General features: G+C 42.3%; 1 protein-coding gene across 2 annotated transcripts in view; it reads right to left on the reverse strand.

The window, feature by feature from the left end:
• The window catches only part of LOC118357570 (rab11 family-interacting protein 3-like), a 99,894-nt gene extending 82,581 nt beyond the window's left edge, over positions 1–17,313 (reverse strand). For both annotated transcript variants that reach the window (XM_035734817.2, XM_035734816.2), the window contains exon 1: positions 14,129–17,313. In XM_035734817.2, coding sequence (XP_035590710.1) covers positions 14,129–15,787 — 1,659 coding nt within the window. In that variant the 5' untranslated portion in view covers positions 15,788–17,313. The remainder of the gene's footprint in view (positions 1–14,128) is intronic.
• Positions 17,314–17,659: the final 346 nt, after the last annotated feature.

Genomic DNA, 17,659 nt, shown 5'->3' on the forward strand with positions numbered 1-17,659 from the left:
TTCTGCACTTTTGAATCGGTTACATACATCCAAACAGTCATTCTGCTTAGAAAATGTGAGCTCCATCTCTAACAGCTTACAGTCGTGGCCAAAATATTTGAGAATGACACAAATATTAATTTCCACAAATTTTGCTGCTTCAGTGTCTTTAGATATTTTTGTCTAATGTTACTATGGAATACTGAAGTATAATTACAAGCATTTCATAAGTGTCAAAGGCTTTTATTGACAATTACATGGAGTTGAGAAGAGTCTATATTTGCAGTGTTGAGCATTCATTTTCAAGACCTCTGCAATCCGCCCAGGCATGCTGTCAATTACCTTCTGGGCCACATCCAGATTGATGGCAGCCCATTCTTGCATAATCAATGCTTGGAGTTTGTCAGAATTTGTGGGTTTTTGAGGATTGACCACAAGTTCTCAATGGGATTAGGGTCTGGGGAGTTTCCTGGCCATGGACCCAAAATATCAATGTTTTGTTCCCCGAGCCACTTAGTTTTTTTGGCAAGGTGCTCCGTCATGCTGGAAAAGGACTAATGGTAGCGCTCACCTTATCTTCTCCGGACAAGCTTTTTTCCAGATGCCCCAAACAATCAGAAAGGAGATTCATCAGAGAAAATTACTTTACCCCAGTCCTCAGCCATCCAATCCCTGTACTTATCAGTCTGTCCCTGATGTTTTTCCTGGAGAGAAGTGGCTTCTTTGCTGCCCTTCTTGACACCAGGCTATCCTCCAAAAGTCTTCGCCTCACTGTGCATGCAGATGCACTCACACCTGCCTGCTGCCATTCCTGACCAAGCTCTGTACTGGTGGTGCCTCGATCCCGCAGCTGAATCAACTTTAGGAGACGGTCCTGGCGCTTGCTGGACTTTCTTGGGCATCCTGAAGCCTTCTTCACAACAATTGAACCGCTCTCCTTGAAGTTCTTGATGATCCGATAAATTGTTGATTTAGGTGCAATCTTACTGGCAGCAATATCCTTGCCTGTGAAGACTTTTTTTGTGCAAAGCAATGATGACGGCACGTATTTCCTTGCAGTTATCCATGATTGACACACCTGTGTTAACGACAGAATCACTGACATGATGTCAGATGGTCCTTTTGTGGCAGGGCTGAAATGCAGTGGAAATGTTTTTGGGGGATTCAGTTCATTTGCATGGCAAAGAGGGAATTTGCAATTAATTGCAATTCATCTGATCACTCTTCATTACATTCTGGAGGATATGCAAATTGCCATCATACAAACTGAGGCAGCAGACTTTGTGAAAATGTGTCATTCTCAAAACTTTTGGCCACGACTACAGAGCGGGAGCAGCTGAAACTCTTAGCAAACTGTCGATTGACTGAGATTTACAGCCCTCAAGGTGATAGACCGACATATGTTTCCAGCTAGTCGATTAAACTCAACTGACGTTATAGAGGTGAGATGGGAGCGGCTTGCCTTGTTTTGTGGTTAAACACTAAAATTATGTAAGAGTTCAGGTTAAATGTTACAGTCAAGCCCTTCCTGCTCCCCATCTCTGCTATGCAAATCTTCCATAAATTGGGTTGACCAGGGGGTGGGTGGTAGTGAATAGATGGGTCGTTTAAAGCGATTGCAGATATTTTAACAGCAGAGAATGAGATGGAGTTTGACATTTCAGAGGTGAGAGTGGGTGTTCCCCCGCAATGGAGCTTTTTACTTGATTCCCTCAGGCCAGTCGACCTGAGGGCAGGGTCACTATAACACACAGAAAACACCTCTCTTCACACCTCGAGTAAGAGAGTGGGTGAGACCAGCACCCATTTACCAATAGGTGCCCTTCTTTACGAGGCATTGCAAAAAAAAATGGTCTTTGTGGTTTCATCTGTGTTTGAAATTTGCTGCTCGATTGAGGGATCTTACAGATAATTGTATGTGAGAGGTACAGAGATGAGGTAGTCATTCAAAAACCTTAAATATGCACTATGCAGAAATCATGCCGCCATTTCCTGGATGCTAAAATTATAATTATTCGCTTAATTTCAGTTTATGTGACAAAATAAGCAAGAATAGTGTAGAGAATCATTCTACCGTCGCTGTGAAATATCTTTTCCATAACCAAAAATATTTTATTTTCAGCCGTTTGAAGCTAGTGTACAAAACTGAAAGTAAAAAACTAAACTTAAGGGAAACACAGAAAAAGCACATAGAAAAGATACCGCTTCTTAGACTTGTTTTCAATGAGAATGACAGATCTATAACATCCATTTCTATTTGAGTTTGGACAGGTCGCCCAAACATTTACATATTGCAGCTTTAAACACTATTATTGCACACAGTTGGGAGTCCATGCAACTTATTATGTGACTTGTTAAGCACATTTTTACTCAACTTATTTAGGCTTGCCATAACAAAAGGGATTAAATACTTAAGACTCAGGCCGTCCCCTTTTCATGTTTAATTAATTTGTAACAATAAAAAAATGTAAAACATGAATCCACTTTGGCATCATTGGGTATTGTGTGTAGGCCAGTGACAAAAAAAGCTATATTTAATCCATTTTAAATTCAAGCTGAAACACAACAACATTTTGAAAAAGTCAAGGGGTGTGAATACTTTCTGAAGGCACTGTATTATCTGTCCTCTTCTTGTTCACTGTTCTCTCCTCCCACTCAGCCACACTGTTACCTGATTGTTACACCACAAGATCACTAGCTCCTCTTCCTGGAATAATTCTGGGAAGGGATTTGCATTAAACTCTGAGGACCCATTAAAGGATCACGATAACAATGCAAATATCAGATATCTGATATCACACCATACATGCAATTTCTTCACCCATCTACAATGATCAATTCAGGGAATGTCCTATACAGGCCGGGCAGTGTGAAATGAGCTAGGCTAGAAATGAATTCTCCTCTGCTCAGACCTACTTGTGAAACATTTTTGGTTACACACAAGAGACTTGCCAAGAGCTTTCACCACAAGGAAAATACAATTATTTGCGAAGCTTACAGGCAAAATAAAAAGCCACAAGGAACGACAACATTTACCACATAGAGAAGATAAGTTGCTATAAACAAACTTTATAGGCCCACACTCGTATGCTTAATGCCTTTATGGACCTTTTTAGGCTATATTTTGTTTATGGCATGGCATCTCACTCATTCACATGAATTATGGTGCAGACACCAGAAAGAGCAATGCATTTCTGCAACCTCATTACTGAGAAGGCTGGATTACTGCTGAGCAAGGAGGGAATAACCAAGCATTATCTGTATATAGGTTAGGACTAGAGGTCGACGATTATTCGGAATGGACGATTAATTAGGGCCGATTTCAAGTTTTCATAACAATCGGAAATCGGTAATTTAGGATGCCGATTTTGCCCAAATTTAAAAAAATAAAAGTACACCTTTATTTAATCTTTATTTAACTAGGCAAGTCAGTTAAGAACACATTCTTATTTTCAATGACGGCCTAGGAACGGTGGGTTAACTGCCTTGTTCAGGGGCAGAAAGACAGATTTTTACCTTGTCAGTTCAGGGATTCAATCTTGCAACCTTACGGTTAACTAGTCCAACACTCTCACCACCTGCCTCAAGAGGAGCCCTTCTGTTACGCGAATGCAGTAAGAAGCCAAGGTAAGTTGCTAGCTAGCATTAAACTTAATCAATCATAACTACACATGGTTGACTATATTACTAGTGTCCTGCATTGCATATAATCGTTGCAGTGCGCAATCGCGAAAAAGGACTGTCGTTGCTCCAACGTGTACCTAACCATAAATATCAATGCCTTTCTTAAAATCAATACACAGAAATATATATTTTTAAACCTGCATATTTAGCTAAAAGAAATCCAGGTTAGCAGGCAATATTAACCAGGTTGTCACGACTTCCGCCGAAGTTGGCTCCCCTGCCTGTTCGGGCGGTGCTCGGCGGTCGTCGTCACCGTCTTACTAGCCGCTACCTTTTTCGCTTGTCTGTTGGTTTTGTCTTATTAGTTTCACCTGTGTGTATTTTGGTTGAACCTGTTACTCCTACCCCCTACTTTTTCGAACATTCTGTTAAAAATCGCGCAACATTTCAGCGCCCTGCTGCTCATGCCAGGAATATAGTATATGCATATGATTAGTATGTGTGGATAGAAAACACTCAGACGTTTATAAAACTGGTTAAATCACGGCTGTGACTATAACAGAACGTGTGTTTCATCGAAAAGCGCAGGAAAATCTGATTACTGAATATGGAAATATATATCCATCCGCCACTTCAACCCATTGATAAAGGCGAACCACATTAAATGGGGCTGAGGTTGCAATACCTACAGCTTCCACACAATATCAACAGTCTTGTCATTTGCCAAGGCTTTGTTTCTTGGTCAAACGAAGAAGAGACAAGCCATTTGTTCAGGTCTCCGACCGGATATTTTGGTTGAGATTTACCCGGACATTATTTCCAGACGGACAGCTAATACATCGCCTCGTGATCAATTTGATCGCTTATTAACGTGTACTAATACCTAAAGTTGCATTACAAAAGTATTTCGAAGTGTTTTGTGAAAGTTTATCGTCAACTTTTTTAATTAAAAAAAATGACGTTACGTTATAAGACGCTATTTTTTTCCGTTTATCACAGTCTTCATAGATCGATATCTAGGCTATATATGGACCGATTTAATCGGAAAAAAAGACCCAATAGTGATTATGGGACATCTAGGAGTGCCAACAAAGAAGATGGTCAAAGGTAATGAATGTTTTATATTTTATTTGTGCGGTTTGTGTAGCGACGACTATGCTAATTATTTTGTTTACGTCCCCTGCGGGTCTTTTGGGGTGTTACATGCTATCAGATAATAGCTTCTCATGCTTTCGCCGAAAAGCATTTTAAAAATCTGACTTGTTGCCTGGATTCACAACGAGTGTAGCTTTAATTCAATACCCTGCATGTGTATTTTAATGAACGTTTGAGTTTTAACTAGTACTATTAGCATTTAGCGTGGCGCATTTGCATTTCCAGATGTCTAGATGGGACGCCTGCGTGTCAGGTAGGAGCAAGAGGTTAATTAGCTTCCCTATATGTAGTAGTTTGACCAGCCCTTGTTTTGTGCGGGATTGTCTTTTGTTACGTGTGTACATATTAGTTCGTAGTGTATTTTATTTTCTATACTGGACACCCTGTGGTTTTGGGTTGTCTGGTATAGTGTCCTGCGCCTTGTATTGTATTGGGCTTATCAGTTTGGTGTGCAATAGTAAAGCACTTTACTCCGTTACTCTCTCTCTCTCTGCGTATGATTCCTGCACACCCACCTAGTCCCGCGTGACACAGGTAAATTGTGTCACTTCTCTTGCGTTCATTGCATGCAGAGTCAGGGTATATGCAACAGTTTGGGCCGCCTTGCTCATTGTGAACTAATTTGCCAGAATTTTACGTAATTATGACATAACATTGAAGGTTGTGCAATGTAACAGGAATATTTAGACTGATGGATGCCACCCGTTAAATAAAATACGGAACAGTTCCGTATTTCACTGAAAGAATAAATGTTTTGTTTTGAAGATGATAGTTTCCAGATTCAACCATATTAATGACCTAAGGCTCGTATTTCTGTGTGTTATTATGTTATAATTAAGTCTAGGAATTGATAGAGCAGTCTGACTGAGCGATGGTGGGCACCAGCAGGCTCATAAGCATTCATTCAAAAAGCACTTTTGTGCATTTTGCCAGCAGCTCTGCTGTTTATGAATTCAAGCCTATCAACTCCCGAGATTAGGCTGGTGTAACGATGGGATGTGAAATGGCTAGCTAGTTAGCGGGGTGCGCGCTAATAGCGTTTCAAACGTCACTTGCTCTGAGAATTGGAGTAGTTGTTCCCCTTGCTCTGCATGGGTAACGCTGCTTCGAGGGTGGCTGTTGTCGATGTGCATCCTGTTTCCATTGATCATCCTTGAGATGTTTCTACAACATCCACCTTTGGTAAATTCAATTGATTGGACATGATTTGGAAAGGCACACACCTGTCTATATAAGGTTCCACAGTTGACAATGAATGTCAGAGCAAAAACCAAGCGATGAGGTCGAAGGAATTGTCAGTAGAGCTCCAAGATAGAACTGTGTAAAGGCACAGATCTGGAGAAGGGTGCCAAAACATGTCTGCAGCATTGAAGGTCCCCAAGAACAGTGGCCTCCATCATTCTTAAAATGGAAGAAGTTTGGAACCACCAAGACCTTTCCTAGAGGTCAAACTGAGAAATCGGGAGAGAAGTGCCTTGGTCAGGGAGGTGACCAAGAACCCAATGGTCACTCTGGCCGAGCTTCAGAGTTCCTCTGTGGAGATAGGAGAACCTTCCAGAAGGACAACCATCTCTGCAGCACTCCACCAATCAGGCCTTTATGGTAGAGTGGCCAGACGGAAGCCACTCCTTAGTAAAAGGCACATGGCAGCCCGCTTTGCCAAAAGGCACAGAAAGGACAAGATTCAAGACAAGAAAGGACAAGAAACAAGATTCTCTGGTCTGATCGAACCAAGATTGAACTCTTTGGCCTGAATGCCAAGCGTCACATCTGGAGGAAACATGGCACCATCTCTACGGTGAAGCATGGTGGTGGCAGCATCATGTCTTTCAGCGGCAGGGACTGGGAGACTTGTCAGCATCAAGGGAAAGATGGAGCAAAGTACAGAGAGATCCTTGATGAAAACCTGCTCCAGAGCGCTCAGGACCTCAGACTGGGGTGAAGGTTCACCTTCCAACAGGACAATGACCCTCAGCACACAGCCAAGACGACACAGGAGTGGCTTCGGGACAAGTCTCTGAATGTCCATTAGTGGCCCAGCCAGAGCCTGGACGTGAGGTCATCACTGATGTTGGGCGATTAGGCCTGGCTCACAGTCAGCTTTCCAATTCATCCCAAAGGTGTTCGATGAGGTTGAGGTCAGGGCTCTGTGCGGCGTGAAACGGTGCTGAAATAGTTTATCACAAGCAGATAGAAGCAATAGGATTTGAAGCAATAGCCTATCTTCAATGTGCTTTAAATGCCACAATGTCACAAATAACTGAACACACATTTCTTAAAACTCTTGAAGGGTAATAGGAGGTGACCTGCATTGCATATTAAATGTATTGCTATATTCCATGCCTTACTGTGTGTTACGATCCTCTCTCCCTCTCTCTCGCACACGCTGTCTTGATCTCTGAATGCTCGGCTATGAAAAGCCAACGGAATTTACTCCTAAAATGCTGACAGGTTGCACACTCTATAACCACAGTTTATATTATTTTACCATGCTGGTCATCTATGAATGTTTGAAAAGCTTGAAAAATCATCTAGCCTTTATGGCCATGTTGTCACGCCTTGGTCTTAGTATTTTGTGTTTTCTTTAATTATTTGATCAGGCCAGGGTGTGACATGGGTTTATGTTATATTGTATGTTCGTATTGGGGTTTGTAGTATTTGGGATCGTGGCTGATTAGGGGTGTTGTATAGGCTTGGCTGCCTGAGGCGGTTCTCAATCAGAGTCAGGTGATTCTCGTTGTCTCTGATTGGGAACTGTATTTAGGTAGCCTGGTTTCGCTTTGTATTTCGTGGGTTATTGTTCCTGTCTCTGTGTAGTTTCACCAGATAGGCTGTAATTAGATTTCACGTTCCGTTTGTTGTTTTGTATTTTGTAATAGTTATTTCATGTATCGCTTCCTTCATTAAAGACATGAGTAACCACCATGCTGCATTTCAGTCCGACTCTCTTTCGACAAACGAAGAACGGCGTTACACATGTACTCTTATAATCTCCAACCAGTTCAGATTTAAGTATAACTTTTGTATGACTGACGCCTTTAGTGAGATGCTTTAATATTTATCATTTCTGCCCTCTGAATTCATATTCATGATATAAATAGGCCCATGTGCACCTTGATATTGGGGGTGCGCCATGCGGTCGTGCCTAACGGGGAACGGGGGCGCGCCATGCAGCCGTACCTAACGGGGAAAGGGGGAGATGGAGCAGATCGGTCGCAACCCAGGCAACCTGAAGATCTTAACTCTGGCGAGAGCCGAAGCCTCATCTCCCGGCCCAAAACCCTGCGCCGAGGGAAGGGAGAAGAGGAGGGCGTGGGCCCCCTTAACCTACCCAGTCCTAAGAGTCATAGTTACTCCCACCGTTTACCCGTGCTTCATTGGTCTGTTTTGCTTGATGGCCCGTTTTACTATTGTCCTGGGCTTATAGATCGGGTCAATCCTTCATCAGATGAACCGAAACATGTCGGCTAAAGCAATTTAATTAATGAATGCATTTGAAAATGTTTAATACTGTGATAGTGAAGAGCAAAATTCCTCTCAAGAGAAATAACATTACATTTACACCAACTGGTAGGTTAACCACACAACTGTACAAAATGGTAAGAGAACTCTTGAAGAAAGTTAACCTTTTACATACGCATTTCTTTACTGGAATCTCTAAATGAAAATACTGGCAGATCCATAAAACTTAGAAGAGTATAAATTAATATCTAAGGGGTTTTTATACAATTACAACAAAGGGTTAATAAAAATAACTTTTAAAATGTATATGTTTATTAAGTAGTCTTGCTTGTCTCAGAGCAGTGCGAAACAAGGCTGAAATAGTTGACTATTTACTCCTAACTCTAAAAAGAAAAGGTTTCTGGCATATCCTTCAGGGGGTTCTTCAAATTGAAACTGTGGGGGAACCCTTATAAGTTCTTCGAAGAACACTTGATAACATTTATTAGAAGAACTCTTTATAATGGTTCCTCAAATAAACTTTTGGGGTTAATTTCTTTTTACTCCCTGTCCAACCCCCCTCCATTATAAACAAATATTTTAATAACAATATTGATTTAATTAATTGTTTACTGAGTGGCACCACAAATGTGAATTCATATTTACAAAACAATTTAGCAAACAAAACACATTACAAAATTGCTGCATTTCTGCAGACATACATGTCAGACCATAATAAAAAATATTTACTTTGTACAGTACTTTCATTACAATTTCCAGAGAGAGTACTCAAGCCATCGACTCACAGATAGATGGTTGAAGATGGGCGATCGGCAAATACAGTCTGTGATTAGAGCACAACATCGCTCTAATCACAGTCAGAAGACAGTTTAAGAAACTTAAGTGGACTTATGAAAAGGCTCTGTAAGACATTATATAGAAGTATATATTTCTTTACCCTTTATTTCACTAGGCAAGCCAGTTAAAAACAAATTCTTATTTACAATGACGGCCTACCCCGGCAAAACCAGATGACACTGGGCCAATTGTGCGCTGCACTAATGGAACTCCCAATCATGGCCTGATATGATACAGCCTGGATTTGAACCAGGAACTGTAGTGATCCCTCTTGCACTGACTTAGACCGCTGCGCCACTCAGGACCATGACAGCTCTGGAAAAATTTAAGAGACCACTGCAAAATTTCCAGTTTCACTGGTTTTACTACTTACATACTTAGGTATGTGTTTGGGTAGAATTAATTTTTTTGGTTTATTCTATAAACTACTGACAACATTTTTCCCAAATACAACTGGTCATTTTTTTTTACAGAAAATTACAACTGGTCAAAATAAAAAAGATGCAGTGTTGCCAGACCTAGAATAATGCAAATAAAATAAGTTCATATTCATTTTTAAACAACGCAATACTAATGTTTTAACTTAGGAAGAGTTCAGAAATCAATATTTGGTGGAATAACCCTGAATTTCAATCACAGCTTTCATGCGTCTTGGCATGCTCTACACCAGTCTTTTCACATTGATGTTGGGTGACTTTTTGCCACTCCTGGCTCAAAAATTCTAGCAGCACGGCCTGTAACCATCCATCTTCCTCTTGATCACATTCCAGAGGTTTTCAATGGGGTTCAGGTCTGGAGATTAGGCTGGCCATGACAGGGTCTTGGATCTGGTGGTCCTCCATCCACACCTTGATTGACCTGGCTGTGTGGCATGGAGCATTGTCCTGCTGGAAAAACCAATCCTCAAGAGTTGGGGAACATTATCAGAGCAGAAGGAAGCAAGTTTTCTTCCAGGACAACCTTGTATGTGGCTTGATTCATGAGTCCTTCACAAAGACAAATTTGCACGAGTCCAGCCTTGCTGAGGCACCCCCAGATCATCAGCGATCCTCCACCAAATTTCACAGTGGGTGTGAGACCTGAAGAGACTTACAAGCCACAGTGTCTTGCACCCACTGTGAAATGTGGTGGAGGATCGGTGATGATCTGGGGGTGCTTCAGTAAGGCTGGAATCGGCCTTAACTATTTAGGGGTGGCAGGTAGCCTAGTGGTTAGATCATTGTATCTGAAAGGTTGCTGGATTGAATCCCAGAGCTGACCAGGTTAAAATCTGTCGTTCTGCACCTGAACAAGGCAGTTAACCCACAGTTCCATCGGTAGGCTTGTAAAATAAGAATTTGTTCTTAACTGACTTGCCTAGTTAAATAACGGATAATGTGTTTGCGTAATATATACACACACACACACACACACACACACACACACACACACACACACACACACACACACACACACACACACACACTCAAAAAAATAAAGGGAACACTAAAATAACATCCTAGATCTGAATTAATGAAATATTCTTATTAAATACACAGTTGAATGTGCTGACCACAAAATCACACAAAAATTGTCAATGGAAATCAAATTTATCAACCCATGACGGGTCTGGATTTGGAGTCACACTCAAAATTAAAGTGGAAAACCACACTACAGGCTCATCCAACTTTGATGTAATGTCCTTAAAACAAGTCAAAATGAGGCTCAGTGGTGTGTGTGGCCTCCACGTGCCTGTATGACCTCCCTACAACGCCTGGGCATGCTCCTGATGAGGTGGCGGATGGTCTCCTGAGGGATCTCCTCCCAGACCTGGACTAAAGCATCCACCAACTCCTGGACAGTCTGTGGTGCAACGTGGCGTTGGTGGATGGAGCGAGACATGATGTCCCAGATGTGCTCAATTGGATTCAGGTCTGGGGAACGGGCGGGCCAGTCCATAGCATCAATGCCTTCCTCTTGCAGGAACTGCTGACACACTCCAGCCACATGAGGTCTAGCATTGTCTTGCATTAGGAGGAACCCAGGGCCAACCGCACCAGCATATGGTCTCACAAGGGGTCTGAGGATCTCATCTCGGTACCTAATGGCAGTCAGGCTACCTCTGGCGAGCACATGCAGGGCTGTGCGGCCCCCCAAAGAAATGCCACCCCACACCATGACTGACCCACCGCCAAACCGGTCATGCTGGATGATGGTGCAGGCAGCAGAACGTTCTCCACGGCATCTCCAGACTCCGTCACATGTGCTCAGTGTGAACCTGCTTTCATCTGTGAAGAGCACAGGGCGCCAGTGGCAAATCTGTCAATCTTGGTGTTCTCTGGCAAATGCCAAACGTCCTGCACGGTGTTGGGCTGTAAAGCACAACCCCCACCTGTGGACGTCGGGCCCTCATACCACCCTCATGGAGTCTGTTTCTGACCGTTTGAGCAGACACATGCACATTTGTGGCCTGCTGGAGGTCATTTTGCAGGGCTCTGGCAGTGCTCTTCCTGCTCCTCCTTGCACAAAGGCAGAGGTAGCGGTCCTGCTGCTGGGTTGTTGCCCTCCTATGGCCTCCTCCACATCTCCTGATGTACTGGCCTGTCTCCTGGTAGCGCCTCCATGCTCTGGACACTACGCTGACAGACACAGCAAACCTTCATGCCACAGCTCGCATTGATGTTCCATCCTGTATGAGCTGCACTACCTGAGCCACTTGTGTGGGTTGTAGACTCCATCTCATGCTACCACTAGAGTGAAAGCACCACCAGCATTAAAAAGTGACCAAAACATCAGCCAGGAAGCATAGGAACTGAGAAGTGGTCTGTGGTCACCACCTGCAGAACCACTTCTTTATTGGGGGTGTCTTGCTAATTGCCTATTTGCTAATTGCCTAATTGCCAATTGCCTAATTTCCACCTGTTGTCTATTCCATTTGCACAACAGCATTTGAAATGTATTGTCAATCAGTGTTGTTTCCTAAGTAGACAGTTTGATATCACAGAATTGTGATTGACTTGGTGCAGGACAGAGGAATAGCAATTCTTACACCATTGTTCTAAATTCAATCACATTCTTCATCATTCAGTTAATTGAAATCCAATGTTGAAGTCGTGCACAATTATCAATTTCTACTTGGTTTGTATCGCCCATTCATTGTCTGGTAGAGAAACATTAGGCCTTGGGACCCAAAAGCATAATCAGAGCTCTAACTCCCCCTTGTGGTGGTCTGGAGCAATGAAGCAGTGACGCAGGGTAATGTACTAAACCACAAATTACCTCTAAACCCAGCGGTATAATCTCAAAACATTCAATTGATGAACCACTGTATGTACCTCGCTTTGTGCACGGGGCCATTGTCATGCTGAAAAAGGAAACAGCCTTTCTTAAACTGTTGCCACAAAGGAAGCACAGAATCATCTAGAAAGTCATTGTATGCTGTACCATTAAAACAATCAATTTAAAAGAAAAATATGTAAATGATCCTCTGTGGCCAAATCATGCTTTCTAGTGTAGAAGCCTATTTTGAATTATTTTATTCATGTATAGACAGTATTAAGCTAATTATGTTGTAATTTTGGCAATTCAATTTACTTTAGAGGAAGTTTGGCTTCCCCTAGCCTTACGGACAGTTACACTGGTATTTGCATCCAACCTTGCGCCTGTTATTGGCAACTGAAAGTTTGGGTGCTTACTGGAGGTAGACCTAGGTCTACTTGTTATAAAACAGATCTGAGATGGGCACAAAGACAAGAATGTTTAACAGAGGAACCTGACACCTTTTTAACTTCGTTGTTTATGTACTAAAATTAGCTTTTTGTGTACAGATAATAGCACATAAACACCTTAGCCCAGCCCTGTCCTCTTAGCCAAATAATAAAAAGGGCCTCCATGGCCTTGCCGAGGAATGAATCAGGGTGTGTTGAGTAAAACTAAAGGACTATTAAAAAAAACTAAGATGAAACTAATAATATAATAATAATAATAATTAATAATAATGATTATTTTCACAAAAGGGATGCCAATCAAATTATAAGACACCTTTCACTGCCCAACAGCAGTGGAGGGCGTTTGTATGTTTTTCTTGACATGGCAGCATTTCCTAAGTAAAACCACATAATTGAAGTGATAGGCCTGGGTGTAACGCAAGATGCCTGGGAGAGATTGGAGAATGGGTGAAGGTCACAGGTGGGGCAGGACAGAGCAAACATTTCACGGGATTATTCAGTAAAATGGGATGAGGTATGTTGCCTAATGATACATTTCGTCATCTTCGTGGCTTGCTTTGTTGAATAAGACGGCTGAAGGTACTAGGCCAGCCCTGTCAGAATTTATTTCAGCCCATGTTTTCTTTCAGATTTATCACTACGTTCATGCCAAATCCCAGCTCTTGAACACTGACCATCCTCACATAATTCACGTCAAAACCAAGCTATAGAGCATGAAAATATTCTCAAGCCTTGTCTGGTCATGTTTCAATAGTGTATTAACAAACCCTTCGTAGTCTAGTTTACTTTTATTGCTGATAAAATAAATCAAAGCTGGAGGTTTGCCTTTAGGGTTTGAATTATAAAATAGCTTGTGTTGCTCAGCAAAGCGTTCAGGATTATGGTTCTATCGCATTTTGGGGTAACGTAAACCACCAGTGAGCTCCCCCATCATGGAAAAGAAAAGCATTCGAACAAATAAGAGTGTATGCCTATTCTATGTGATAATATGTTGCCTGACGTGTATAATCTAGGCTCCTTTTACTCTGAAACTGGTAGCATTAGCAAAGGCCTACCAGTTAGCTTGCCTGCCCAGCCCTTCGTACAAAATAGCTTACAAATGAAATCCTTTGAGGAAACACTGATAGAGGGATGTATTTCAGTTTATGTAATTAACTAAGCTTTTAAAAGGAAGCTCTCTAAAGTAAAGTGGAGAATCAATAGTAAATCATTTAGAATGAGCCTCATGATCTCTAGGTTGACAAGCATACAGAACCCTTTCATATTGCCAATTAACCATAACCTTATACTCAATACTCCACTGACTGGGACCAGAATAACAAAAACAACACACAGACAAAAATCTAAAAGGAGGTGTGTCTCACCTGGTCAGCCCCATAGGCAGCAGCAAACTCCATAAACTCCTCAATGCGTACAAATCCATCCCCATCCTGGTCCAGAGCATCAAACACGACCTTCAGAGGTGATGGGTCTTCCTCTCTCCGATTCACTATGGGAACCACAGGCATGGATTCAGACCCCACCATCTTAGAGAGTGACAGATTCTCCACTGCTTGTTCACTTGTCCATCCAGACTCAGAAGACGAACCATTCATCTCCAGCACCAGGCCATCAAAACTATCCTGTTTGTGACAATCTGTGGTTCTGGCAAATAGGTCCAAGTCTGCCAACCTTACCTCATCGCTCTGTTCAATTTGTAAAGCAGGAATACCGTCACCCTGTATAGCCTCGGGTAGTTTCAAGTCCCAAGTTTCCTCATCACGTAGCGCATCTGAGGTATTGCACTGATCCAGAGCCATTTCCTCCTCTCCCTCGTGTTTAGTAACATCAAAGATAATTTTGTCTTCCATCAAATCCTGGGAGCCATTTTTATCTGAGCTACAGCCACTGGGCAGGTGACCCGGGATCAAAGCATCTCTGTCAGAGAGTACCTTTGGCAACAGGGGTTCAATCAATGGTGAGGAGTTCAGAAGGAGGGCCGAGTCCCCCTCACCTCTGTGGTCTGAGAGAGTCAGGATTGTAGTAGCCAACGTGTGTTCCTGCTCTGAATCCTCTGCAGTTGAATCTGATGGAGCACCTGTGCAGGTAGGTGAGTCGAGATGAGTAGGGTAGAGGCTGGGGCCACAGTCGGGAACTTCCAGATCCAGCAAAGATCCCACCTGAACCTCTGGAGATAGGCTAGGGCGGTCAAAAGGGATGGTGTTGGGTGAGAGGCTGCTCTCAAGTAAACCTTCTGAGGTAATGTTACTGACTGTGGGCCGATTAGTCACAGGTCCTAGGAATAAACCTTTGTCCCCATTTTCAGGTGGCACAGTCTCCCCACCTTGCAAGGGAGGTTTGCCTCTGTCCTGATCCAGAGATGGAAATAAAAGCTTCTCACAGACACCTTGTGGGTTTACCTCATCTGAAGGAGCAGGGCCGGAGGGAAAAGGGGAGTGTTCAGATAAGAGGTGAACTATCAACAAAGAGGATGCCTCAGTGTTAGTATCTGGAGTCCTATCTGAAACCTTCACAGTGGAAGGATGTTCACTGAGGGTTATCAGCTCCCTGTGACAGGTAACAGGGTCTCTGTCACCCAGAGGTGGATTTTGTTCGTCGCAGGCTGAGATGTCCCTGAACAAATTAGCCATTTTGGAGAATAACAGCCCAGGTAGTGGGCTGTCACTGACATTGTTTTGTTCCTCAATTTTGTCTTTGAGACAAACCTCTGCTGGTTTACCCAGGGGGACATCTTGGGAATGATTAGATTGACATCCCTCCCAGGGCAAGATCTGGTCTCCACCAGAGTAAGTGGAGGTCCTGAAAAGGCTATCTAAATTTAAGGCGTTCTCCTGAAAAAGCTCTTCCAGGCTTAGAGAAACACCCTGGTTGACTTTCTGGAAATCCAAACCTGTCTGATCACTTTCTCTCTGAGGCAGCATGGCTCCTTTGTCTGAATCCATGAGGAGGAATCCGTGGGAGGGTATGCATTCTGAATCCCACTCTGAATATCCCAGAGGGTTAGACATCAGAGTATGTTCCATTTGAGTAGATAGCTAATTCCCCAGTAAACTAGAAAATTATCATTTATTTCAAAGCAAACATCCAATTCTTCCTCAATTTCAATATTGTTATTCTACACATGGTAGACAACATCCTTGACGAGATCCATGGGCAGATGTTGCATGATGGTAAATAAAACACCTGCCTTCACTGTCTCGTTTTGAATTTATGACATTTTAGCACTGTGTAAACACCTTAGTGCTTAAAACCAGTGTACTTCCGCATATTTATTGATTTGTCTACTTGCCCTAGTTGTTGCCTAAATGATCCAAGACTCATTTACCCCGTCTAAGCATGCACTTTTAAATGTTGTCAACTAGACAAATTTGCATTTTCAGATTAATTTATAATTAATTCCATAGAATTATGATCTTTGATTTGTACTTTGGAATTCAACAAATACATTGGTGACATGTGACTTGTCAAAATAGCGATAAAACTAAATAGAATGTTCTAAGAACCAACATATTAATGAGGCAACAACAGGCTAACGTCAGAAAAGGTCGCTATGATTCACAAAAAAAACGTGAAGCGATATCACACACAAAAAGATGAGTTACTGTAATAGTAAGTGACTTGATCAATTTTGCGTGTTATCTAAAACACTCATTCATTGCATTGGGACTAACGCGAGGGAACCTTCTTGCTTACACAACTGACTGCCTAACACATCAGTTATATCAGTTATAAAATGAGTTTCATGTTATAAACTGGATGCAATAAAAACCACGAACGCGTTAAAGTTATTTTAAATAGTTAACATGCGCTAACAAGGTCCAAAAAGTTATCCACAATTTGGTTGCAAAGTGTGACCATTGTAACAGGCTAGCCAGCTAGCTTTTAGCCAATGCGATTTACGTTGTACTTGACAGTGCGTGCCAGTGGATGAAAATACGCCAACCTTGGAGTAAATAAATAGCTTTCTAGCTAACTTGGCTAGTTAAAAACAATTGACTCTTTTTACATAAGGCATGTCCAATTGAAATAGTTAGGCTTGCTTACTGACTGACATGTTTAATAACATTGACTTAACGCTTCCAAACATCCCCACTCTAATATCTTGAAGGACGCTTTAATTAGCGAGCAAACGTTAACTAGCTAACAAGCCAAATGGTCAATCTCTGATTCTGAAACTAAATTGGACTGGCTATGAGGACATTTTGTCAAATGTAATCTTCCCAGTAAAGTTAGTTTGTTCGTTTTGTCAATCATTCTAATTTACATCCGCGTTTGGTGTTTTTCTCCATACGTTTCGAATCCAAGATAGCTAACTTAACGTTATTCCAAGAATCATCCACCTGTGTCAGGAACATATTCAGTCTGTTTGCTTAAAATTTCTTCTGCTATTCCCGGCCTCTCGAAATGTATTTACCATCCCAACGCACTCCAAAGACATGATGACCGTCAGAAGATGCTCCGAGATGTGTCAAACATACAAAATATGTTGCCAATATTTAGCTACAACAGAGGCCGTTCACAATTTCATCAGCAGCAAATGTCCCTGCCACCCCCCTCAGCCGCATACAGCAGTGACGTTTCACGCACGCGCATAGAACGAACCGCAGTTTCCAAAATAGGACGCACAAATACAGTACATGACCAAAAGTATGTGGACACCTGCTAGTCGAACATCTAATTCCAAAATCATGGGCAATTAATATTGAGTTGGTCCCCTTTTGTTGCTATAACAGCTTCCACTCTTCTGGGAAGGCTTTCCACGAGATGTAGAAACAATGCTGTGGGGACTTGCTCCCATTCAGCCACAAGAGAATTAGTGAGGTTGGGCACTGATGTTGGGCGATAAGGCCTGGCTCGCAGTCAGCGTTCCAATTCATCCCAAAGGTGTTCGATGG

The sequence above is a fragment of the Oncorhynchus keta genome, chromosome 24 (assembly GCF_023373465.1).
Source record: "Oncorhynchus keta strain PuntledgeMale-10-30-2019 chromosome 24, Oket_V2, whole genome shotgun sequence".
Classification (NCBI taxonomy): Eukaryota; Metazoa; Chordata; class Actinopteri; order Salmoniformes; family Salmonidae; genus Oncorhynchus; species Oncorhynchus keta.